This window comes from Syzygium oleosum, unplaced genomic scaffold (genome assembly GCF_021117445.2).
Source record: "Syzygium oleosum isolate NSW1041296 unplaced genomic scaffold, Sole_v2.1 Sole_v2.05, whole genome shotgun sequence".
In the NCBI taxonomy this organism is placed as follows: domain Eukaryota; kingdom Viridiplantae; phylum Streptophyta; class Magnoliopsida; order Myrtales; family Myrtaceae; genus Syzygium; species Syzygium oleosum.
The window spans coordinates 11,078,781-11,105,265 of NW_026607489.1; the positions used below are offsets into that span (position 1 = coordinate 11,078,781).

A 26,485-nucleotide genomic window follows, 5' to 3' on the forward strand; every position below is an offset into this window, starting at 1 on the left:
CCAAACACGAGCTGAGCCTGTTCTCAAAGTCTACTCCATAATATTCTTCGTTAAGCTTGGAAAATGAAGTTTATAGAAATTTTCACTTTGACCCCCTGAAATCTAATTGTCTTACACGTTAAATTCTAAATTTTAAATATTTTTACGTTGGATCCCATGAATTCTCACTCTTTCACACATAAGACCCTATCCTCTAAATCATTCCAGTGTACCCCCCTAACTCTGACCCTCCTGTACATTAAGCCCTGTACTTTAAAATCTTAATTACACTTTATTCCGCCTAACTTAGAGTCAAAGTGATCACTTTTTCTCCTCATATACAACTTCCAGTTCTCCTCATAAACAACTTCCAGATAATGTAGATTACCTTGTACATAAGGCCTGTTTTACAGTCCCGAGCTATTCTGCATGAACGAGGAATTTGCAGCTTGCCTTGTCTACCGTCCAATGTATATTATATATATATATGCTAACTTTTCTAAATAATTTAAAAAGAAAGATGATTGATTAGTACATACTTATGCACCATAAAATAAGACACTCTAGCATGGTGACATTACAAAGACATAAATCAAAAGGACACTCATTCTCAGCTCCTTGATGACTTTCTAATTTAGCTTGCATGGTTTTGTGGGGGGTTAGTAATACGGCATTTTAGTTCTAATTAGTCTATTATAAGCTTCAGGTGATGGGCATCGATGTCAAGATCCACGGTCTTAAAATAATCCCGGGAACGCGTTTTCCTAGTCAGATTGTCGTCTCAAGCACAAGTCTATCGTAGCGGAAAGAAACTATGGCATCATCCGCACCGCCCGCAAAAAAGATGTCAACTTGACCTGGAAAAAGAATTCAGGTGTCAATTTCAGACTTTGCCGTCCATCCTCGGAAACAACCTGCGAGCAATTTCTTAGACAGCACCAAAGAGAAAGCAAATGCCCTCTGCCTTAAGTTAATTTCAATCGAGATTTCAAACTGACATTTTCTCGTCCTTTCACTAGGAAATTGACACTCAAAATTTCGTGAACCGGTTCAGGGAACTCCTTGAACACTGCGATCATTCAAGTTATTCCCACAGTATAACCGAACCTGAAGTACGCCTTACATAAATCCACATCACTTTGCAACATAAATTGGACGAATTTGTCCATAACAAGAACTGGGTTAATATACTACTAGTACTCAACTCGCTTGATATGATTTCAAGTGGAATGCACGTGAGAAGAAACGAAAAGAAGATGATTGCCGTGTTTTAAGCGCAACCGTTGATATGATGGTAGAAACAAATTAGGCTTGAAAGCACTACCAAGAACCTCTATTGGAGGACACTCCTAGTGCTTAGATGCTGGCGAGCGAAAAGACAAAGAGGAGAATGCGTTATGACTCACATATCAATTTATGTATTTTACTATGAATTGATATATCATATGACATAAAATATTCTATATCATATAGAAATAAACAATTGAACTCATTCTTTGGCTGGACATCACCTAAAAATTAACAAACTAATTAGTCGGTGAAAAGAAGGTTAAACAAAGGACTAAGGACGCATAGCTTTATAAAAGAAGACAGATGATTGCAGTGTCTTCTAAGTTTCTAGGAACTGTCTAGGTTATTTTGCCTAAAAAGACGCATTATTTGTGAATAAGAGGGACATCAATGTGGGGTTCAGGAGTTAAACATTAGGTGATCCATCTTAATCACAGCGAGACTAGTGGACAGGTGGGATAGTGACAACCAAAATTTAGTGGAACACACAACATCACAATCCATGTATAGACAAATAAACGAAGACGAACTATATTACAATGATGACAATGTGGCTTGGCCGGATTGGTTGAGCTTAAAATCTGTTGTCAATACTGAAATGCTTGGTGGCTGTTCTTTCTTCGTTCTTCTTTTGTGAGCCTGCTTTTGTTTATGAGGTAAAAGGAAAACTCGCAGAACGTCCAAGAGGTTTGACCCGATGACCCGGTGAAAGGACGATCGAGTTCCGAAAGTATTTCTCAAATTGACGACATCCCGAAAGCATCTTGCCGGATAACGTTGTGAATCGGACTGCAAAAAGAGTCTCGGGATTTACAAAGACAGAATCAGATTGCAAATACGCGCGGCGCCAATATGGGTGACGCTGTCCAGGAAATCCAAGAAGATTAAGCCCAATGAACAAACAACAATGCCACGAAAAAGAAAAGCAGAAGTGATTTACTACACTACAGATGACATCCACTCCTAAGAAGAATAGCACACGCCAGTCTATTTTTTAAGATAACACCAAAGAGAAAGCGAATGCCCTCTGCCTTAAGTTAGTTTCGGTCGACATTTCAAACCGACATTTCTCTCTTCCTTTTCCCTAATAAATTCACACGCAGATTTTCATGAACCGGTTCAGGGGATCACCTTGAACCCTGTGCTCGTTCAAGTCATTTCCTCGGTAGAACCGAACCCGGAATTTGCCAATGTAATACCACATCGCTTTGCAACAAAAGCCGGATGAATTCGTCCGGAGTGGAAACTGGTTAGTTTATTATTACCAGTACAAGACACGCTTGATGCGATTTCAAGGGGACTGCACGTGAGAAGGAACGAAAAAAGATGATTACCGCGGTTTAAGCGCAACCGTTGATATGATGGTAGAAACAAATGAGGCTTGATAGCATTACCAAGAAACTCTATTGGAAGACACTCCTAGTGTTCGGATGATAGCGAGAGAAAAGACGAGAGGAGAATGCGTTACGACTCACGTATCATTTTATGTATTCTTCTATGAGTTGATTTATCATATGACGTAATATATATTATATCATTTTGAAATAAACAATTGAACTCAATCTTTGGCAGGATATCACCGGCAGCATTCCATGAGATTAGTGTTGTCGCTGTTGCAATTTTTGTCATCTAGTCAGCATCCATTTGGCCGTCGTCGTCATAAAATTAACAAACTAAATTAGTCAGTGAGAAAAGAGCTTTAAAAAGGATTAAGGACGCATAGGTTATCAAGAGAAGACAAATGTTCTCCGTGTCTTCTAAGTTTCTAGGAAATGTCTAGGTTATTTTGCCCAAAAAAGACGTATTAATTATTAGATAATAAGAGGGACATCAATGTGGGGTTTAGGAGTTAAAAAGAGTGACTCATCTTAATCACAGAGAAGCCACCGGTTAGTTGGGATAGTGACAACCAAAATCGAGTGGAGCATACGAAATCACAACCCATGCATAGACAGATAAACAGAGACGAACTCTACTACAATGATGACGATGTAGCTTGGCTGGATGGGTTGAGCTAAAATCTATTGTCAATATTGAAATGCTTAGTGGTTGCTCTTTCTTTGTTCTTCTTTCTTTTGTGGGCCTAACTTTTGTTTCCAAGGTAAAATTAAAACTCACAGAACGTCCAAGAGTGGTTGATCCGATGACCTGGTGAAAGTTTTGGATAAGGTATTCTTGAGTTTTGCCTGGAAAGAGCGATGGCATCACAGCCACTGTCTTTACTAGGAATGACGGTGGCCTTTGAATCACAATAATCTTACACCAAGAGAAGGCAACCAATTGAGTAAGTTAAGGCCATCACTAAATAAGAAAGGAAAAGAAAAGCTAAATGGAGAAACAAATGACTAAACAAGAAAAGGGGGAAAAATTGAATGGCGTAACATTTAATCCGTCCCTTTTTGAATAATTGAAAAGTAAATTATGAAAAAGTATATAATTAGTTTATCAAAGAAACAAGAAAATATTATTCAGACTCAACTAAATCAAATAAGTCCATTTAAGAAATAAACGAACTGATACTATCATCTATGGATGTAACAAATTAAGGATAAACAAATTACTTAATCGTAACTTGTAAAATCATCTAGAAAAAAATTTAAAAAATGATTTAAACGGACAAAACTAATAAAGCAGCGGGTTCTTCTACACGAGTTTTCTTGGTTTACAACTTGACAAGTTCTTTGTCTCTTCTTAACCTCTACTTCTTGAAGGGAAAAATAAGAAAATCTAATCTGTAGTTAGTTCTAACTTTGCTCAAACTATCCAAGCTGAGGTTCATTTTCTAACTTTCCTCATATATACTAACCAAACTGACGTGCATTTTCTCTTTTATTTGATATACTTATCCAATTTTAGACTTAAAGAGCTGGGCATGTGTTTAACTTTGGGCCTCTCTGTTCATTCATAAAACTATGGTCAAATTTATCAGAATTTAATTTAATGAGTTTAATATGTCAAACTAACCAATCAAAAGATTTTATACATAATAAGTAAAAGAAAAATCATTTGAGTGGTGATCGACTCATGTAAATCAAGGAATCTCCACTATATATCCTGCAGCACCTTCTTGTAAGAGCAAGTTATAGGGATTCCTTTCTTTTGCCTGTAGTCCGTCTATGACACTAATGCCAAACTTTCTGAGTACATCAGATAACCGTTTGCTAGAGTTTCTCCATTTTGCATTTTGAAATTTGTGGTGGAGGAAGGACCCTCATAGAACAGCAATGTGATGTCAGCTCTTTTTCCCCTTTCTACAATTGCTCGACTCCCAAGATACGAAGCGAAGGTTTCACAAAGTCTTGACATGCAAAATAGAAAAAGGGAAAAATAAAAGTTAGAGAATGCTAAATGTAAGATGAGAGAAAATTGGGGATTTATATTTTACATTTTTTTGTTGCTGTTTCAAGTATAAAATGTCTCTTTACTTTAGCCGGATGGGGATTACAAAAGTAAAAGAAAAGAAAAGAAAAAGATTATCTTAATTACAGACATGAACAAATGGCTGGGGATAACAGAAATCGGAGAATGCATTATGAGACAAATATCAGTTTGTCTCTCTTTATTTTAGCTGGAGATGATTAGGTTATTGACCACAAGTTTTAACTTTAATGTTCAATTGACGTTATGACATCCCAATTCCTCCCTATCAATTTTTAATCAATTTTTAAATAATAATAAAATGAGTTAATATCACGAAAAACTCTAAACTGATACACCAGTGACAAATTCATCACAAACTAATTTTTTAATCACCAAAAATCACAAGATGATACACATCTGACATATTTACCCTTTATTAACTTCTATCAAATATTGCCATTAAATCAGTGACTTAGATGCCATGTGTACTTGACAGGTTAATACGAAAATTCCAAATTGGTACATTTATAACAAATTTACACTAAACTAATTTTTGGGTCAATAAAAATCCTAAACTGGTACATGCGATGCACATTTACCCTCCATTAGCTTCAGTTAAATTTTACCTTTAAATTAACTTTAAAAAAATGAACTGTTGAGTACATTTCTAAATGGATAAATTAACTTTAAAACATTTTAAAACATCAATCTTATATTCATCCTACTCTTCTCAGTTTATGCAGATGAATAATTACCTTAAATATTTTCCCCTATGATCTCTAAATAAAAGGTTTTGTCTTGGTAGTTTGATTACTATAATTCGGTGATTTTCTAACTGTTATTTAAGCATCGGTGAGCAGAGTAGGATGAATAAAATCTCAATATTTTAAATTTAATTTAGCCATTTAGAAATGTACTCAAAAGTTTATTTTCTTAAAAGTTAATTTAAATTTGACAAAAGCTAACGGAGGGTAAATGTGTCACACGTATACCACTTTGGGATTTTTGGTGACTCAAAAATTAGTTTAGGGTAAATTTATCATAAAAGTATCAGTTTGAGGTTTTCTGTAATATTAATCCTAATAAAATATGCAAAGATTGATTATTTTTTGAAAATTGACAAATGATTATCGAACTTTGACTCAATATGCAATATGATCCCTGAAGTTTTAGTATGTTCAAAGTGGTCCTGGAACTGTAGCCCAGTGTGCAATGTAGTCCTTGAATGTTTGGTATATGTTCAAACTAATCTCTTGACTATATGAAAAAATTCAGTATTGTCCTTTTTATTAAGTTAATTTCATATAGTCCAGGGACAAGTTTGAACATTATCAAAAGTTCATGGACCACATTAAACAAATTAAAAGTTCAGAAATCACATTGCATATTGGGTCAAATTTTATGGACTATTTGTGTTATTATCCCATCATATTCGGATACAATGGCCAAAAAAATCAGCTATCAGTAATGCCCAAAATTCACTTTTACATAGATTATTACGGCACATGGATTTTTTACCTACAAATATTCTCCTTCTTTTTTTGTTTAAGATTCTCCTTATTTCCTTTTAACATATATCACATCCCAATAGTAATAGAAGTTACATTTCAATCATCATTGATATACCCAAAAGACTTTCCTTATTTGCCTTTTATTTCCTTTTTCTTTTGTTGCAAAAGCCTTTTTATAACATTCAGATGGTGCAATTATATATATATATATATATATATATCATCATCATCATCATCAATGTTACAAACTCACTTTAATATACATAATGAATTTGCATTCCCGGGCTTTTTGCAGATTCATGAAAGAATATTCACTTCAAAATTTGCTGAAAAAAATACTTATGAAAAATCACAAATAATTAATTATTGTTACGATCTGTCAAACATCCTGTGTAGGCATTACTCAGCTTTCCTTTTCATTGGCTCTGTTTGTTTCGTGTAAAATGAATGATTTGAATAATATTTTCCTAAAAATGACTATTTGTATCACTTAAAATTATTAGTCAATGAAAATATTTCATAACCAACATCACTTTATATCTAAATATTTTCGTGTACTATGAAAATATTTATTTGTTTATTTATTTTTGTAAGCAATACAAACGATTATTTTTAGAAAAATATTTTTTGAATCATTTATTTTTCGTAAAATAAATGCAGTCTAAATGTCTTTTTTTGTTAAAAATTTGTTATCTTCTTTGTCAGCACGTGATTGCTATTATATTCTTTGGGATTCTTGTCCCACCAAAATTCAAAGTCTTACTCTGAAGTACTGTTAGCACGCGTAATTTACTACTATTTAACTCTTTCACAAGCAACGTCCTCTCCAGACACCACTGATCAGACGAGGAAGAATCGTAAACACCCAAAGAAGTTCAACTCAGCAAATGGCGTTGGTGACGATGAAGAGAAAAAGGGACTCGGTCACAGCAATGTCCTCGTTGACGAGTGGAGGTATTGAGTCACTGGGAGCTGAATTTGAGGTGTTTTTGAGTTTCAGAGGGCCAGACACTCGTCTTAATTTCACTGATCACCTCTATCACTCCCTAGATGGAGCTGGGATTCGCGTCTTCATAGACAATGAAGAGATCCGAAAAGGTGAAAAGATTGGAGAAGAGCTTTTGCGTGCGATCAAAGATTCTAAAATTTATGTGCCCATCTTCTCCCGAGACTATGCATCTAGTCCATGGTGTCTTCGTGAACTCGCCCACATGGTGGAATGCTCGAGAAGATTAACGGACAAAGTGCTTCTTCCCATTTTCTTCGACGTCGATCCTTCTGATGTTAAGCTTAGAACAAGATTATACGCTGATGCCTTGAAACGGCATGAGGACAGGTTCGGCTACTATGAAGTACAATCATGGAAGGAGGCTCTAACAGAGGTCGCTTCTATCGATGGATGGGACTGCAAAGATAGACGGTAAGAGAGTTTCGAGGGCTTTTCAGTAAGACTATATACTGCACTCCTCTTGCATATCTTCACAAAGGAAAAAGAGTAAAAATTATTTCTGATTTCCTGGAGTTGATATTCATGTACAGCTATAGCTACAAAGTGATCTATAACTGTGACGGCGACTATGATTAGCACGGTTTTCAAATATCTAGGAGATGCTTGTATGTTTATCATCATTTAGAAAATATTCTCTTAAATTTAAGGTTTAATATCACGCAAAACCTCAAACTGGTATACCTGTGATAATTTTACTCCGAACTAATTTTTTGACCATCAAAAATCCCAAACTGGTACATCTATGACACTTTTACCCCGAACTAATTTTTTGACCACAAAAAACCCCAAACTGGTACACTTGTGATAATTTTATCTTGAACTAATTTTTTGACCACCAAAAATCCCAAACTAGTACACTTATGACAATTTTACCCGAAACTAATTTTTTATCCCAAACTTGTACTTTTGTGACAAATTTACCCTCCGTTACTGTCCGTCAAGTTGGATTAATATAACAAAAAACTACAAATTGATAAACTTGTGACAAACATAGGGGTAAAACCTCAAACTGGTACATCCGTCAACTACCACAATCATCAAACTTAGCAATTTGACAGTAAAATTTAACGGAAACTAACGGCGGGTAAATTTATCACAGGAGTACCAGTTTGGGGATTTTGGTGGTCAAAAAATTAGTTCGGGATAAAATTATCACGGGTATACCAGTTTGTGGTTTTTTGTGATCAAAAAAATAATTGGGGGTAAATTTATTATAGATGTACCAGTTTGGGATTTTTCGTAGTATTAACTCTAAATTTAATTGTTAAAATGGCTAATGGACATGAATCAATTGAAAATACTTTTATAATCAACCAAGGAATTTTCAGACATAGATAGTTGTGGGGAATGACAATATTATTCGCCGACTACTCTTTCTAAGTACACGTACTAAAGAGTATCTTGAGGAAATAATATTTTTCAATTAATGATTTTCTACGAAACAAATGCGTTCATCGAAGACAATTTTATATTTCGTTTCGAATATGCAACGAAAGGGTAGTATTATGACTAATTTGATAATTATTTTAGGTGGATTAAATTTTCAGGAATTTGTTGTGTTCACAACATAAACGTGATGCTTGCATTAGTCAAGGATGACAGTGTATTTCAGTGTGGTTATTTTGCTAGCAATCTTGTACTCTCTTTCTGTTTGCGTGATTTTTGTTCCTTTCTCATTGTAAAAAGATATGATACATGTGTGTGTTTAAAATAAATATCGTGGCCTTAATTTGCTTCGGCCGCTTACTAAAATTTTCTATTTCCGCCATTGCTGTGAACTCCGACTTCACATTCAGACCTGGAACCTGATGTCCTTTATGTTGTTACTCAATCTCAATTACTCGTATGCAGCCAAGGGGAACTTATAAAACTTATTACCGATGAGGTCACAATGAGATTGGCGAGAAGAGTTCGACGACTAGTGCCTGATCATTTGGTTGGAATTGATCGTCATATGCAAACAATCATACATTTGTTAGGCAAAGACTCTCATGATGTACGGTTTGTCGTTGTACACGGAATAGGTGGAGTCGGTAAGACAACTCTTGCCAATGTTGTTTTCAACCAAATCGCTTCTCAATTTGATGGTTGCAGCTTCCTGTCAGACATTCGAGAATTTTCACAGCAGGGTAAAATTGCGAAATTGCAAAAAAGATTATTGTCCGACATCCTCAAGTCTAAATCCATAAAGGTTCATGATACCAACTACGGGATCAATATGATTAGAGGGAGATGTCGCCACAAGAAAGTTCTGATTGTTCTTGATAATTTGGATAAAAGGGACCAGCTTGTGATGCTAGCAGAAAAGTGCAATTGGTTCGGTCCAGGAAGTAGAATTATTGTGACAACTAGAGACATCGGTATTTTCAAAGCTTACAAGAATCATGCCTCAATGCATCATAAAGTGTACCACTTCTACGAAATGGAGGAGATGCGTTATTCTGATGCTATTCAACTTTTCTGTAGACATGCATTTGAGAGCGATGCTCCTCCACATGAATATGATAGAATAACAAGAGAAATTGTGAATATAACTGGTAGACTTCCGCTAGCTCTTGTGGTCATCGGATCCTCACTTTGCTGGGTGAGTGAAGAAGTGTGGGACGATGTATTGGCCAAGCTGAAGGAAATGCCTCACAAAGAAGTTCAGGAGGTATTGAAGGTAAGTTATGACATGTTGGAATATGAGCAGAAAGAAATTTTCCTTGACATTGCATGTCACATGGCCGATGAACGAAGAAGCGACGCAATTTATATGTGGAGTGCTTGTAAATTTTATCCCAATGAAGCCATCCCAGTTCTTATTAACAAGTCTCTGATAAAAATAAAGAATGACCAACTCGGCCGCATTTGGATGCATGACCAACTCAGAGATTTAGGAAGGGATCTTGTTCGTAGTGAGAGCATCAAACATCCTGGAGAACGTAGTAGAATATGGTGTACCACCATAGCCATGGATGTTATTCGAAACAAAGAGGTACGTATCGATCAAAGTTCTACTTTTCACTTTGTGTAAAAAATAGAGTTGGTCAGTATTGTGTTAGATTACATGGAGCATGGTAGCTCAGTAGTAAAGAGGTCACACTATCTTCCATAAGGTTACAAGTTCAAGCCATGTCGTGATCGAACCTCTGTCAACTTGTGCATTAGGCATTGGCTACCTTGATGGGCTCGTACACCTACGAGTGGACTGAATAACTATGACTCAAACAAACATTACATAGAAGATGTCAGACCCTCATGTTAATGCGCAGAAAGGTAGCTACACCATTGCCTCTCCCCAGCCTTTTACTAAGAAAAAGAAATATTTTATGTTAAATTCATGGGCCTTTTTCTTATGTTCACCGAAGCTTAGGCTAATTGAGCTCTAATTTCCTTTACTAGGGAACCAAAAAAATAGTAGCACTCAAACTAGGGGGACAATCTCGAGGATGCAATATTACAAGTGAAGACATTTCAAGGCTGGTAAAATTAAGGTTCCTTGAGTTGGCTGGAGGAAACTTTGTAGGGGACTTCCGAAATCTCCTTCTGGAGCTAAGATGGCTCTCTTGGCAAAATTGTCCTTCAGAGTTTCAAGCTATTAACTTCTCTCCAAGCAATCTAGTTGTCCTCAAAATTTCAAAATCTGACATTACAAATGATTGGGGTGGATGGAGCCAAATCATGGTACGATATCATGTAATACAAGCAATTTACATTTACTCTTTTTCTCTGTGCATAGTGAATTTGACGATCTTTATACATTCTTGCATGAGTAACTTTACAGGGGAAATGCAGGTTAAAAGTTCTGCATCTCGTGAGTTGTAGAAGGTTGATCAAGACGCCTAACTTCTCTACATGCTTGACTTTGGAGAGACTCATCGTGAAGGATTGTGATAGGCTGGTTGAAATTGACCCTTCCATTACTATGCTGCAGCATTTGAAGCACTTGGAATTTAAGGGGTGTATTGGTTTGAGGGTGCTTAAAGGAGCTCCAACCATGCTCAATCTAGGCATGGTATGTCAATCATGGCCTGACTCATTGGGTAATCTAAAGCATCTGTCAACGCTAAGGATGGAAAATCTGGAACTCCTTGAACTTCCGGATTCAATAGGAGAGATACCTGGTCTTCAAGTGTTGTCTTTACATAAGTCATCTGTGGAGAAACTTCCGGAGTCGATTAGGAAACTGAAATCTCTAGTCAAGTTGATTTTATCTTCCACGAACATTATTGAGCTGCCAGATTCAATCGGAGAGCTTAAGAGATTGGAGATTTTGGACATGCAAGGATGTAAATTAAGAAAGCTCCCTAAGACAATAGGGATGTTGGAGAAGCTTGAAGAATTAGATGCTACATTTTGCATATTTTTGGAGGGAGAAATTCCGATGGAAATTGGGGCACTATCATCTTTGAAAGAGTTAAACTTAGTGGGAACCCGTATTTCTGAAGTGCCACCAAGTATTAGTCGGCTTTCTCAACTTACGGGATTGTTTTTGTATTGTTGTGAGGAGCTTCAACAACTGCCAGAGCTTCCTACAAGTTTGGCACATTTGAACATTTCGTCTTCAGCATTACAGAGGATTCCGGATCTGTCAAACCTGACAGACTTACGTGGTCTTCATTTGTCTGATTATGGTCGTCGTAGATATGCTGATATGACTCATGCACCACTAAACGCATGCCAAGCTCAAGATTTGCAGTGTATTGGGAGGTTAACTAGGTTGTCAATGTTGACATTGGACCTTTTAGACATGACCGCGTTGCCCGCTGACTTTACAAGTACCCTTACTGAACTCAGGGAACTTAGGTTACCAAGCTCCACCTTTCAATCTCTCGAACGGATTCCACCCAAAGTTGGGAGGTTGTGTTTCATTGATCTTGAGTCCACAGATGGATGGTCAAACCTCCACACCTTCAAATATTTGTTCTGTTTTGAAATATGCAGGTCGCGCTTAACCGAAATTCCACTGGATGCACTTGGACAGCTGGAGAAACTTCGCTGGTTGGCTGTATCGGAGTGTCAATTTCTTGAGAGACTTTCCCATTTACCAAGCTTAAGAAAGCTAGCGTATTTGCGTGTTGATAAGTGCCCACGGCTAGTTGAGATTCAAGATCTCGAACAATCAGAATCATTGGAAGAATTACGTATTGGTTGTTGCCCGTCCTTAAAAGAGCTACCGGATCTTTCCAGCTTACAGAACCTGAGCGACTTGCTATTATTTGATTGCAACTCGTTGGAACGTTTGCCTGATGTGAATAAGGAAACATGTCGTTTGAATGTTTGTAGATGCAAGATGCTGCCTCACCATTCAAGTCCAAAATTTGAATGGTATGCTGAGCATATCGTTCTCAGTAGGCGTATCGTCACTGGGAACTTTGCTTTCTGATCAACTTCGTTCACGCATCATTTCCTCTATGTATGGGTTGTGTATAAATAACGTTCTTATTTTGTACAGAGATTGAAAAGTAGCTACACTTTGCTCTCTTTAAATTCTTTTACATAAGACGTGATGAGATTCAATCTTTTTGCCTCTAGTTATTGTTGGCACCTGAGTTTTTGTCGATAGGCGAAATTTGCATCTCTTTTTGTAAATAAAAAAAATTAATGATAATAAATAAAATAAAAAGGAACAGAAATGAACAAATAAGTAAATAAATAAATGAAAGAGAAGAAAGAAAAAGAGTCCGGCCCAGCTCGTGTCGCCCCAATCCGCGATTCGGATGAATCAGATCTAAACCGGAGGACCCATTTTGCTTCGTTTTTCCGAAGATCCATTAACCCATGCTCAGAGCCCACCCTTAAGACTTCATTAAGCCCACCCATTTCTTTAGGCAGCCCATCAAAACAAAGGGTAGCCCATCAAGAATGACTCGTCCCATTCTCCATTTCTCTCTACCGACGTCTTCCAGAATCTGCGCGAGGTACTGAGCCAAGCAACTCATCGCCATGGCGCTTCTCGAGGGTTCCAGAATGCTGAGCTGGAGAGAGCTCATAACATCGTCAGTTTTCGCGTCGCTTTGGGCGCATTGGACACGATACACGAAGGAGAGAACCTCAATTGTCTCTACACACGATAACCGGGGCTCTCGTAGTTGATGGCAAGAGAGATCTCAGAGAGATTTTTGGTTTTAACTACGTTGGATCTATACCACAAGAAAGTAAACGGGGTTCAGGAAACCCTTGTTTCAGACTGCATAGAACCTATTTATAATAGACAAGTACCAAAAAAAAAAACAAATTCAAGTCAGACAAACAAGGAGTAACTGTTACACGTTTCGAATAGAATAACTTACGACTTCCCTCTTCAATCCAGCCAATCTCCACCTAGCGCTAACTCTGAATTCGTGAAAACATTGGACGCTTTTACATGAAACAATGTAGCTACCGAAGTAATTGTCTCGGTCAGCGGGGCGACAAACGTATACTATGCAAGTGAGAAAATCCCAGACTTAGGACTTGTTTGTTACGTCAATATGATATAACAAAATCTTGGTTTTATCTATATTTACAGATAATTATTATGTGTTAAGTCTTGTGACTCTCATTAAAAATTCAACATAGATAAAGAAGCGCTTTATCCTAATTCTTGTTCTGCAGCATGCATACAATTTACATATCTTGATTAATTGACAACTCGAATAAAAAGTAAAACCAACCTTAAATAAACAGTAAGACTCTTATTGAATTATCAATAGAAACATTATATTTCAATTTATACATGAACAGTTAACGCAAAATCAAATGAATTTTCAATCATTAATTTATTTTAAATATATCGTCTATACTAATATTAGAGTAAGCGGGATAATGGAGATAGTTTCTCTTTTTTTTCGTTCTATTTAAGGTAGAGAGTATTTCTGATGTGAGAGAAAGCCAAGATACGATGAACTTTATTGCTACCAAAGAGAAGGAACAGACCAAATCTCTCACAAGCCCAAAAACTCTACTTCGTACAAATCATATTCCTAGCCCAATTCAACAGCCCCAAACCTAAGCCCAATACTTCTGAGTCTTGGGAGGATTTTCCAAGTCGCACAATTATGCCCTCATCGACATGTCTTTTACAAGGATCAAGGACCAGGAGAAACTATGGATACACGACCAACTCAGAGACCTTGGAAGAGGAATCATTTGTCGAAAGGCCATCTGCCATCTGGTTTCCTGGCAAGTGTAGCGAGCGGTGGCGTGCAAAGTTGGCTGCGGACGGACATCGTACACAAAAAGAGGGTGAGGACGAAATTTAGACTCCTACTTTTGTGCAGAACTAAAAACAGAATGCATATATCATGTGTTAAGAGTTCATTTTGCACTATCTTTTGCTCGTCAAAGCCCGTGCTCGTTTACCATCAATTTCTATTACCGGGGAACGAAGAAATAGCAGCGCTCAAACTTGATGGATTTTTTGAAGCCTGCAATTTTACACCCGAAGAATTCTCGAAGCTAGAAAACCTAAGGTTCCTTGAGTTAAGATGGAAGAAAGTTCCGTTGGAGACTTTGAGCTAAGATGGCTTTCTTTTCATCATTGTTCGTCAGAATTCCCAAGCTAGTAACTTCTCTCCAAGGAATCTAGTTAAAATTGCAGGAAGTGGCATTATAAATGATTGGGGTGGATGGAGTCAAATCCTGGTATGATATGATACGTTACATGCAATTTTCTTTGCCCTGTTTTTTCTAGAGATGCAATTGCATTCTTATATTGAGTAATTTCGCAGGGAAAAAGTAAGTTGAGAATTCTACGACTCACAATTTGTACAAGCTTGATCAAGACGCCCGACTTCTCTACATGTCTGACTATGGAGAGACTTGTTTTAAAGGACGGTTTGAGCTTGGTTGAAATTGACCCATCCATCGGTAATGCTACTACACTTCAAGCACTTGAAATTTAACAGGTGGTAACGGTTTGAGGATGCTTGAAGGAGCTTCAACCCAGCTCAATCTCTGCGTTGAACCTCAACTATTTCTAGATTCTATCGGAGAGCTGGCGAGTCTTCAATGCTTGCATGCACATAATTGTTCAGTAAGTTACGCATTGAAACGCACCGGAAGACTTAAAAATCACTGGTTGAGTTGTCACTACACCACATGAAAATTACAGAATCACCTAGTGCGATTGGAGAGCTTAGAAGCTACATGAGGCGATAGGGACATTGGAGAAGCTTGAAGACACAATCTTTTCCCTGTTAGTTATTTGGGTCATTTGCCACAAAAAATTTCTAAACCGACCTGCGAAGGTCTCCACGTCCTCAGCAATGAAGAAATGAAAGAGCTCCTTCGCCTGTAAGTTGGTGGCTGCCACAATTACCTTGACGGACTTTGAACTTCGCCTTTCTCCAATGTGCTTTTTTCCCACCTCTTCGTGTTCGCTCTAAAATTACACGAGCCTGAAAAATGCAAGTCGTGCCAGGTCAATTGTGGCTCAACTTCTACAGATCAGAAACTTCGGCGCAATTGCAGTCCTTACGCATTAAACAAGCGAATGACGATGAAGAAAAGAACTCGATCTTAGGTCTTCACATCGAGGTCTAGAACAGACTCGAATACTCAATTGCAGGCTCTGGTTGTTGATGGCAGGAGATCTCACAGAAGAAGTTTGGTTTTGACTACATTGAAGCAAGTTACTAAGAAAGTAAAGGTGCAAGAATAAGAAATATACCATTGCTTGACAAAGAGATTAATATGTGGTTTGGGGAACCACTACACGAAGCCTATTTATAGACTAGTACTAAGGAAACTTCCAGTCAGACACAATACATGCACCATAGGACACAACAACTGAAACCAATTGATGCAAACATCTCTCTAAACTATAGGATTTTATCTACTTGTGAAAACAAGTAGTGGAGTCAACCAAGTAATTGTCTCAGTCAGTCAGTGGGCAAACAAAAGTAATACTTGTCAAAATATTCCAGACTTTAGATTTAACAGTGCTAACGCTTCGTTACATCAATATGATACAGAGAATTATCGGCTTCATCTGCATTTATAGATAACAACAACATGTATTAGTCTTGCGACTCCCTTAAAAAATTCAACATGGGTAAAGAACAATTGTAGAATAGATACCGGTTTTTCTGTAACGTGCATACAATATATATTTCAGATAAATTGACAACTCGAGAAAAGTGGAATTAACCTTTCATGATTAGTAAGACTCTTATTTAATAATGAATAGAAACATCATATTATAATCCATACATGACCAGTACAAGCAAAATCAAATAAGTATTCAATTATGAAGTAATAATTATATATTCTCCATGCTTATATTAGAGAAAGCAGGATAATGGAGTATGGGTTCACTTATTTTGTTCTAGTTAAGCTAAAGAGTATTTCTGAGGCAAAAGGACACTATAAGTGCCATAAGTTGTGTACGAAGATCACTTTGGTACCATAACTTTTTTTCGGATCACTTTGGTGCCAAATCGAAGGAAAAGAGATCACTTTAGTGACTCCGGCCAAAATTCCGGCCAAAAAAAGAGTCACGTCAGATTTCCAGCGAGCCACGTCAGATTTCCAGCGAGCCACGTCAGCATCGGAAGTTAATAAAAAAAGAGTCACGTCAGATTTCTGGCGGCCATGTCAGCATTGGCACTAAAGTGATCGTTTTTTCAAAAAAGTTGGCACCAAAGTGATCCGAAAAAAAGTTATGGCACAAAAGTGATCTCCGTACACAACTTATGTCACTTATAGTGTTTTTGCCGTATTTCTGATGTGGGAGAGATACCTCCGCGAGCAATACTTTGTTTTTATCTGGTGATTCGGCGACCATTATGGCTGCCAAAGAGAGAGGGTAGACCGAAATGCCTCACAAGCCCAAAAGCTCTACAAATCATGTCCCTGGCCTAATTTGACAGCCACGAACCCAAGCCCAATCCTACATCATACAACAATATTTATAGAACAAAACTACCAAAAGACAAAGTCAATAGAAACAGATCAAAATCATCACTACGTGGAAGTCTTGTGAGTTTTTCCCAAGTCGCACAATCTGATGCAGTTCTTCTTGGAGCAATTGGAGGGTAATTTTCTTCCCTGCAATCTTTCCCTCATAACTACTATTCCTGCCTTTTCTTTACTAAGCTCTAAGTGGGACGATAATGAAAAACATTCGAAGCCAGAAACTGGGCCACTGCAATTAAGAGAAGGTCTTAACATGTTTGCAAACTTACGGCCAACAACTGGATTACCTCAGGTTGTTTTTAAAACACTTTCTAAATTGCCCGATTTCATGATTCTTTTTATGTTTTATGGACTAGATATCACGTGACAAGCTGCCTGTTTTTCTTTTATGGGGCAGTAGATAGCTTGTAATTGGTCAGTTTCCTATGCTTCTTCTTTTAGGGGTAAATCTTCCTTAACTACATTTGATTTCTTCGTATATCTATGAATGCATATGTTCTAGAATTACCATAATCGCTGAAGAGATCGTCTCCCTCTTTTATACGGATCTACCTTCTCAGTTAGTTGACGCTTCTACTTTGGAGAAAGAGGTTGACCTAAAGGTTGTGAGGGAGCTCACAGGCGGTTAGTTTCCAACATATATTTGTTCTTTCGTGCTTGAATTTTTTTCAGTACGAGGTCGATGATTGTGTGTTATTTCCTTTGAATGAACTGGAATATATTTTGGGAAACCAAGGGGTTTTAGAACCGATCAAAAGGGTGAGGAGATTGGTTTCATTGCAGCTGTCAACATGATCAAATCATTTTCTACTTGATTGGGGTCTGTTTTGCTCATCCCATAAGCGATTGCACTTCCCAAATTTCCTTGCATGACTCATTGTCATTAACTCGATATTGTCGTCAGCGCAGTTCGTTTAATCACGTGCATTATTCTAGATAGGCATTGAAATTGTCCTCACTCCAATCAATCACAATGTTTCGTCTTCTTTGTTATAGGATTTTGATTAATATATTCTTACCATTTCTTCATTTTATGTAAACTTAATTGGGCAATGTTTTTCCTATGTCGGACTCATATTATTGGTTCTGTTCTTGTGTGGATTGGGAAGCTACCATACTTATTCAGGAGAGTCCCCACATACGCGCCCTCCACCCGGGCTCGTGCCTCAATCCCCTCGGTCTCCTTTTTCACTTGGCGGAGATGATGACCCCATGTATCCCTCGAAATTTTTAAAGTAAAATCTTCTGGCTAAAATTACCATATATTCCCACAGGTGTGCAAACATCATATGAACCCTCTCAAAATTTGCTTTCCATTTGTTCTGAAGTATGTAGAGGGGCCCAAATAATTATACATTTGTGCATTTCGGCGCAAAAGGTGGAGGGCAAAGTGCTTTTCATGATGCTGAAAGCCGGGAATGTTCCTCCAATACTGGTGAAGTTAAAGCGATTTTGGGATGGAAGAAGGACAATGTTTGGCTCGATGATCCGCTTGATGGAAATAATTTCCTATTTAGAAATGCTCGGCGGAGGGTATGGAACTCGAGGCGATGGTTTTCTTCGCTATACTTGTCGGCTGCAAAAGAACATTGGACTTTCGCAGGTTTCTTGGGCGACATCTTTGGGTTTCGGAGGCTGACATCCGATGTCGAAAAACTTGCTGGTGGCTGGAGACCCAAGAAGAGCATCCTGAAGATTTGGGATGTATTACCCTTAAGGGATGTGACGAGACTGGGTGGACGTCTCAAAAGCGAGTTCAAAAGCTCCTCTCATATGCCGTGGACCTTCTTAACTATTTCATCGTCTGCTAGTTTTACGTTCGGAAATATTTGGTTGAACTAATGGCACAAAGTTTTTGATTCGGGTGTCCACAGCTATGAAGTGAAAATTCATCTCCACGTATCCTTAGGACTAAATTTGCTTTTATACTTTAGATGTTGATTTCTGCCTTTGCATGCTATATTTCTTTTGTACATATATAAAATAAATTGATTTTGCTATAGGGATGAGGTGACATGGCCAATGTGAGTTTGTGAATTTCAAGACGGAGTTACATGACACAGCCTTGATCCTCACCATTGCAATTTCAGTTCCGCATTCATTAAAATGAATGATAGGCGTGGAATTATATTTCGCTATTTTTCTTTTCTACTCTTTTCTTTTTCTTTTTTTTAGACTTCGGACTTTCGAGATGACTCTTGCGTTTTTCTTGATTTCAATTTCAGTTCCTTGCACTTTTTTTTTCCTTTTCTGTTTCTTATGGTCTCTAGTTTGTAAATTCTAATATAAGATTACGTACCTAACTTTGAAGCTTGGCATGTTATTTACAACATTTATCTCGACCTTTAACTTGAAATAAACCCCACTTATGGATATAAATCGTAGTGCCCACGAAATCTGAATAAGGATTTACCCACAACATCTCAATTGCAGCTCCTAAAATCCCTTTAACATGATCGTTGTATTATCTATCAAACATATTCGAAATTTGATTGTTTAACCAGCCATTTTATTTACATCAATGAAGTCTAATTGCGTGTTTATTAACATGGAATAGTCTTTGGCATAATGAGGGAGGGGGATTGACGCATAAGATATTCATTTTGTGATTTTAGAGTAAAGCGTGAAATTTTAGAGTCAATCCATTGTACGTCGACGTCCATGTGTGATGTTGAAGTTTATCATTCATGTTGTATAATTTCACTCGTAGATCCTAGAATATCATAAATGCTTCCCCACATGTTCGGATGACAATAAACCTTTCCCTTTAAGAAATTATGCATGAACTTTAAAAAAATAGAAGGGTTAATACCGCGAAAAACTCCAAATTAGTACATATGCGACAAATTTATCCATGACTAATTTTTTAACCACCAAAAACCTAAACTGGTACACCTGTGACAAATTTACCTTATGTTAGTTTCCATTAAATTTTATCGTTAAATTGCTAATTTGGATGACATATGGCAGTTGATGGGTATACCATTAGAGTTTTACCATCCCTTTGTCACAAGTATGCCAGTTTGAGGTTTTCATGGTACTAATCTAAATAACGAAAATTAATGGAGGATAAATTTGTCACAAATGTACCAGTTGGAGGTTTTTGGTGGTTGCAAAATTAGTTTGGGGTAAATTTGTCATATGTGTACCGGTTTGAGGTTTTTGGTGGTCAAAAAATTAGTTTGGGATAAATTTATCACAAGTATATCAGTTTGAGGTTTTCTGTAGTATTAACCTAAAATAGAATTACCTAAGTCATCATATACATATTATATAATAGAATGTATGAATGTCATTTCGCGAAAATGTAGTAAATAATGCATGCATGAGCAAGTAGTATATAAACACGTTTGACTATGTCGAGGCAATTTCATTTGAGGGCAGAGGGAGAAAATATTCAGACAGCTTGTAAAATTTTATACTCAATTTTCTCAAATATGGAATAACTTTCGCTTCACCGTGATATGGAACGACTTTTTTCGCATTGTTTCTCTTCATATAGAATCCTCTCTTTCGCACACAGTTTTTCACTGTCCATTAGTACCATATCCCTCTCTCTCGCCGCAAACAGTCTCGCCTTTTTCTTTCCAAGACACATTTTCACTCTCTACTTTAAGGGTTAATACCACGAAAAACCCCAAACTGGTACACCTGTGATAATTTTACCCTCAACTAATTTTTTTACCACGAAAATCCCAAATTGGTACACTTAAGACAATTTTACCACGAACTAATTTTTTTATCACGAAAAACCCCAATCTGATATATCTGTGACAATTTTACCCCGAACTAATTTTTTGACCATCAAAAACCCCAAACTGGTACACATGTGACAAATTTACCCTTTGTTAGTTTCTGTTAAATTTTACTATCAAATTGTTGAGTTTGATGATACATGGTAGTTAAACGGTGTACCAGTTTGGGGTTTTACCCATCTGTTTGTCACAAATTTATGAATTTGTGATTTTTTGTGATATTAATCCAATTTAATGGAGGGTAAATTTGTCACAAGTGTACCAGTTTGGGGTTTTTTATGGTAAAAAAATTAGTTCGGGGTAAATTTGTCACAAGTGTACCAGTTTTGGATTTTTGGCGGCCAAAAAATTAATTCGGGGTAAAATTGTCATAGGTGTACTAATTTGGGGTTTTTATGGTCAAAAAATTAATTTGGGATAAATTTGTTACGGGTGTACCAGTTTAGGATTTTTTGTAGTCAAAAAATTAATTCGGGGTAAAATTGTCACAAGTATACCAGTTTGGGGTTTTTCATAGTATTAACCCTACTTTAACAAAGATCACTCACTCACTCTTCTTTAAGAACACCCTCACATTTTTCTCTCAATCTCTGCTTCAATCCAATTCACTCGGTCTCTTTTCTCTTTAAACACTCTCACTTTTTTCTCTCAATCTGTCACTTTTTAATCAATTTAACTCGCCTACTCAGGATCCGATCGTGTTTGGACCCGATATTTGTAAATTCTGGAAAAATATCAAACTAATTGAAAATGGCGCCAAATTTTATGGACAGCTGGCTTAGGACGCACTCTTCAACTTTCATGTTTTGCATTTTCATAAAAGAGCCCTCCAAATACTAGAAAACTTGCATTAAACACCCAAGACTCAATCTAAAATAATATTGAAGGCCGATTTTTACGTTATCTGAAAAAAATTGAAATGACCACCTAAAACTAAGTAAAAAATTATGAAAATTTGTAGATTTTCAATTTAGGACCACCTTAACAACTCTCATTCTCTAAGTTTTTACAAAAAATATCTCCAAGTATTTTTAAATTGTAAAACAAGTTTGGTCAGCAGGAACAGTTTTCACGGGTCTGTCAAAGTTTTTGTTCGGTAATTTCGATGAACTTTTGAGAAATAAAATTAACTTCAAATTCGATGGTCTTTATATCAGTAGAAAGATACAGGTCTCAACTACAAATCTTATTGAGACAAGTTTTCCTAATTCATTTTGGATTTTTCCAAAAAAATTGAAAAATTTTCCTAATGTTATCGTTCTTATTTTCTTTTCATTTTTGTCTATGGTTAACTCTTCTCCATTTACCCTATGTTGTGTGTGGTATGTGTGCTGACTCTAAAACTTGACGTAAATTTCTAGAGTTATCGTGCTTATTTTCTTCTTTTTTTTGTGTAGCCATAAGTCATTTGGGATTACCTCTGGTTAACCCTTCCTTTTTTTCTTTTGGTCAAATGATTAACCATTCTTCATTTATTCCGTTTTGGTGTAAAATCCTAGCGTTGTGTTGTGTGGTTTAATCTGTTTCGGTATAAAATTATAGAATTGTGATGTGTGATTTACTCTGTGTTGGTGTAAAATTCTAGCATTATGATGTGTGGATTACTCTGTTTTGGTGTCTATGTGGTTTACTTTGTTTTGGTGTAAAAATCCTAGAATTGTGTTGTATGGTTTACTTTTTTTTTCAATTGAATATGATGCATATATGAACAAAGAACACGTCGGCAAACAAGACAATCCTAGAGAACTTGCTGACGATGACGTTGATGCTGGCGATAACGGTAATGCTAGTGATTACGACGATTACAATACCAAAGATGGCGATGGCGATTCCGGCAATGAAAATAAAGAGGAGGGTGATAGTGAGCTCATGTAGGGAGTCTTGTTGAGATGTTGTTGCTATTATCGCTGATGATGCTGATGCACCTACTATTGGCAATGATAGCGGTGTTTCATCTGTGGAAGAGGAGAAAGCTGATGGTGAAGTTGATGCTGAGGAGGAGGAAGCTGATGTTGTGGTGGAGGAGAAAGTTGATGGTCAAGTTGATGCTGAGGAGAAGGAAGCCGATGCTGAAGTTGATGCTGTGGTGGAGGAGAAAGTTGATAGTAAAGCTGATGCTAAGGAGGAGGAAGCCGATGCTGAATCTGATGTTTAGGAAGACGAAGCTGATGTTGTGGTGAAGGGGAAAGTTGATGGTAAAGCTGATGGTAAAGCTGATGGTAAAGCTGATGCTGAGGAGGACGAACCCGATGCTGAAGCTGATGCTGTAGAGGAGGAGAAAGTTGATGGTGAAGGTGATGTTGAGGAGGAGGAGGAAGAAGATGCCACTATTTAAAAGTTAATGGGGAGAATATCCGAATGATGTTCGTTACACATGTAAGAAATTTGGAGATTTAACAGAATACCAGCAGTTATACACTCTTCGGACACCCTTATTTTTTTCTCTCAATCCCTCACTTTTTAATCAATTTAACCCGCTCACTCAGGATTTGATTGTATTTGGACCCAACATTTGTAAATTCTGAAGAAATATCAAACAAATTGAAAATGGTGCAAAATTTTATGGACATGTCTTAGGATGCACTCTTCAACTTTCATGTTTTACGTTTTCACAAAAGAGCCATCCAAATACTAAAAAAACTTGCATTAAACACCAAGACTCAATCTAAAACGATTTTAAAGGCAAATTCTTACGTTATCCAAATCTCATTGAATTCACATAAAACTAACTAAAAAATTATGAAATTTCGTAGATTTGCAATTGAGGACCACCTCAACAACTTTCACTTTCTAAGTTTTTACAAAAAATACCTCAAAGTATTTTTAAATTAAAAAACAAGTTTGGTCAACGAGGGAATAATTTGCACATATCTGTCACAATTTTTTTTTGGTACTTTGGATGAACTTTTGACAAAAAAAATGAACTTCAAATTCGATGGTCTTTATATCAGTAGAAATATATAGATCTCAATTACAAATCTTATGAAAACAAGTTTTCCTGCTTCTTTTCATTTCATTTTCATCCATGGTTAACTCAAGTTTTCCTAGAGTTATCGTGCTTCTTTTCATTTTATTTTCATCTATGGTTAACTCTTCTTCATTTACTCTATGTTGTATGTTGTATATGTGCTTACTCTAAAACCCGACATAAAATCTTAGAGTTATCGGACTTATTTTCTTCTTCTTTTTTGTTTGATGAAGAAGATTTCTTAAAGATGACTTGTTGCGATAAGTCATTTGGGGTTCACCTCTGTTAACCCTTTCTTTTGCTTTGGTCGAATGTTAACCATTCTTCATTTACTCTGTTATGGTGTAAAATCCTAGCATTGTGTTATGTGGTTTAGTCTATCTTGTGTAAAATCTTAGAATTCTGTGGTTTATTCTAGTTTGGTGTAATAGAATTGTGATGTGTGGTTTAATTTGTTTTGGTATAAAATCCTAGCGTTGTGATGTGTGATTTCCTCTGTTTTGGTGTAACGTCATAGAGTTGTGTTGTATGGTTTCTTCTTTTTTTTTCCAGATGAATATGATGCAGAGATGAATGAAGAACATGTCGACGAACAAAAGAATCCCGGAGAACTTGCTGAGGGTGATGCTGGCGATTACGACGATTACAATACCAGCGATAAGGATGAAGAAGAGGGTGGTGGAGCGGCTCAAGTAGGGAGTCTTGTTGAGATGTTGTGGCTATCACTGATGATGGTGTTACTGCACTTGCTCTTGGCTTGATAGCAGTGTTTCATATGTGGAGGAGTATTGAAGTTGGCTATAATGCTAAGGAGGAGGAGGAAGCTGATGCTGAGAATGTTAAGGAAAAGGAAGAAGAAAATGTTACTATTGATGAAGATAATAATGAAAATGTTGAAGAAGAGGAAGATGCTGCTATTTATGAAATTGATGGTGAAAATGTTGAGGCAATCAAGCTGATAGTAAGAATGTTGAGGAAGAGGAGGAAAATAATGCTAAAGCCACTGTTGATAAAACTGATGGGGAGAATGCTAAGGCCACCTTTATTGAGGCTGATTATGAGAATGCTGAGATCACTGTTGATAAGGCTGATGGTAAGAATGCCGAGGAAGAAGAGGAGGATGAAGCTGATGCTAAGAATGTTAAGTAAGAAGAGGAAGAATATGGCACTATTTATGAAGTTGATGGTGAGAATACTGAAGTCACTGTTGATGAAACTGATAGTAAGAATGTTGATGAAGAGGAGGAAAATAATGCTGAAGTTACTGTTGATGAAGCTGATAGTGAGGAGAAGGAGGAAAAGGAAGAAGCCATGTTGATGAAGTTTATGTGATAGTGAGAATGTTGAGAAAGAGAAAAAGGAAGACGTATTTGTTTATGAAGCTGATGGTGAAAATGCTGAGGTCACTGTTGATAAGACTGATGGTGAGAATGCCGAGAAAGAGGAGAAAGATGCCACTATTAATGAAGTTGATGGTGAGAATGCCAAGAAAGAGAAAAAAGAAGAGGCTACTGTTGATGAAACTAATAGTAATAATGTCGAGGAAGAGGAAAAGGAAGAAGCCACTGTTTTTTAAGATATTGAACATTATGAGTTTTCCTCATTATGATATAAGGTATGGGTATTATGAGTTTTTTTGTTGGCCAGATGAGGAAAATAATGAATATGATGCTGAGAATGTTAAGGAAAAGGAGGAAGAAAATCCACTATTGATGAAATCAATAATGAAAATGTTGAGGAAGAAAAAAAAGCAACTATTTATAAAGTTAATAATAAGAATGATGAGACCACTATTGATGGAGCTTATAGTAAGAATATTGTGGATGATGAGGAAAATAATACTGAAGTCACTGTTAATAAAGTTGATAGATATAAAGCTAATGAAGAGGGGGAGGAAGAAGCCATGTTGATGGAGCTGACAGTGGTAGTGAATATACTGAGAAAGAGAAAAAGAAAAACATCGGTTTATGAAGCTGATAGTGAGAATGTTGAGGCCGTTGTTGATGAGACCAATGGTGAGAATGCCGAGGAAGAGGATGATGAGGAAGATGTCACTGTTGATGAAGCTGATGGTGAGAATGTTGAGGAAGGGAAAAAAGAAGAAACCACTGTTGATGAAGCTACTGGTAATATTGTTGAGGAAGAGGAGGAGGAAGAGGTCACTATTTATGAAAAATGTTGTGCACTGTGAATTCTCCTCATCATGATGAAACCGATGGTGAGAATGATGATGTTATGTTTATGAAGAATATCTAGGTATAATGAGTTTTTTGAACCACAACGAAATTGATGGTAAGAATGCTGAGGAAGAGGAGGAGGAAGAAGCCGATATTGATGAAGTTAAGGGTGAGGATGCTGAAAAAGATATTGCTAATGATAATAATGATGACGACGATGACGACGAGCTGCCTACCTTAATATGTTATGTGGTTGGGATGGTGTTGATGGTGGTAATGGCGATGGTGTCGTAGTATGGAGTTGTATAACAACGAAGAGGCAATGATTGGAATAGATGATACTGAAGAGGATACGGAGGAAGGGGCGAAAAAAAAATTTGAATTTAAAATTATATTTGCATCTTAGATTTAGAGAAAGTATGTATGTATGTATTTACCTGACAGATCAGATAAGTCTGCGACTATTTAAGCTACCTTTGTGAAACTATTCTCCCAAACTTTCCAGTAGATGATCAAGTTTTTTGCACTATTTCTTCTGCTATTGTATTGAGAAA

At 36.9% G+C, this 26,485-nt stretch overlaps 3 protein-coding genes across 3 annotated transcripts; all 3 read left to right on the forward strand.

Moving 5' to 3' along the window:
* The first annotated feature begins 7,042 nt into the window (after window positions 1-7,042).
* On the forward strand, window positions 7,043-10,047 carry LOC115678436 (disease resistance protein L6-like). The gene is made up of 3 exons (XM_056311847.1): window positions 7,043-7,560; window positions 9,001-9,811; window positions 10,021-10,047. Exons 1-3 carry the CDS (start codon window positions 7,043-7,045, stop codon window positions 10,045-10,047), a joined length of 1,356 nt encoding a protein of 451 aa, XP_056167822.1.
* Window positions 10,048-10,102: 55 nt separating this feature from the next.
* LOC115678509 (disease resistance protein RUN1-like) lies at window positions 10,103-12,517 on the forward strand. The gene is made up of 2 exons (XM_056311647.1): window positions 10,103-10,126; window positions 10,916-12,517. The coding sequence occupies exons 1-2, from the start codon at window positions 10,103-10,105 to the stop codon at window positions 12,515-12,517; spliced, it is 1,626 nt and encodes a 541-aa protein (XP_056167622.1).
* Window positions 12,518-22,490: 9,973 nt separating this feature from the next.
* Window positions 22,491-26,225, forward strand: LOC115678507 (uncharacterized). Its single transcript, XM_056311648.1, has 10 exons — window positions 22,491-22,657; window positions 22,731-22,884; window positions 22,942-23,080; window positions 24,307-24,429; window positions 24,522-24,715; window positions 24,790-24,899; window positions 24,978-25,036; window positions 25,107-25,283; window positions 25,440-25,912; window positions 26,052-26,225. Exons 1-10 carry the CDS (start codon window positions 22,491-22,493, stop codon window positions 26,223-26,225), a joined length of 1,770 nt encoding a protein of 589 aa, XP_056167623.1.
* Window positions 26,226-26,485: the final 260 nt, after the last annotated feature.

Bases quoted from the DNA above. Each gene is read 5' to 3' on its own strand.
- LOC115678436 (XM_056311847.1), top strand. From the start codon at position 7,043: ATGAAGAGAAAAAGGGACTCGGTCACAGCAATGTCCTCGTTGACGAGT. The intron at 7,561-9,000 runs GTAAGAGAGTTT...ACTCGTATGCAG, and splicing joins TGGGACTGCAAAGATAGACG to CCAAGGGGAACTTATAAAAC. The intron at 9,812-10,020 runs GTAAGTTATGAC...TGACCAACTCAG, and splicing joins AAGTTCAGGAGGTATTGAAG to AGATTTAGGAAGGGATCTTG.
- LOC115678509 (XM_056311647.1), top strand. From the start codon at position 10,103: ATGGATGTTATTCGAAACAAAGAG. The intron at 10,127-10,915 runs GTACGTATCGAT...GTAACTTTACAG, and splicing joins ATGTTATTCGAAACAAAGAG to GGGAAATGCAGGTTAAAAGT.
- LOC115678507 (XM_056311648.1), top strand. From the start codon at position 22,491: ATGAACAAAGAACACGTCGGCAAACAAGACAATCCTAGAGAACTTGCT. The intron at 24,716-24,789 runs GTAAGAATGTTG...GAGAATGCTAAG, and splicing joins TTGAGGCAATCAAGCTGATA to GCCACCTTTATTGAGGCTGA. The intron at 25,284-25,439 runs GTAATAATGTCG...GAGAATGTTAAG, and splicing joins TACTGTTGATGAAACTAATA to GAAAAGGAGGAAGAAAATCC.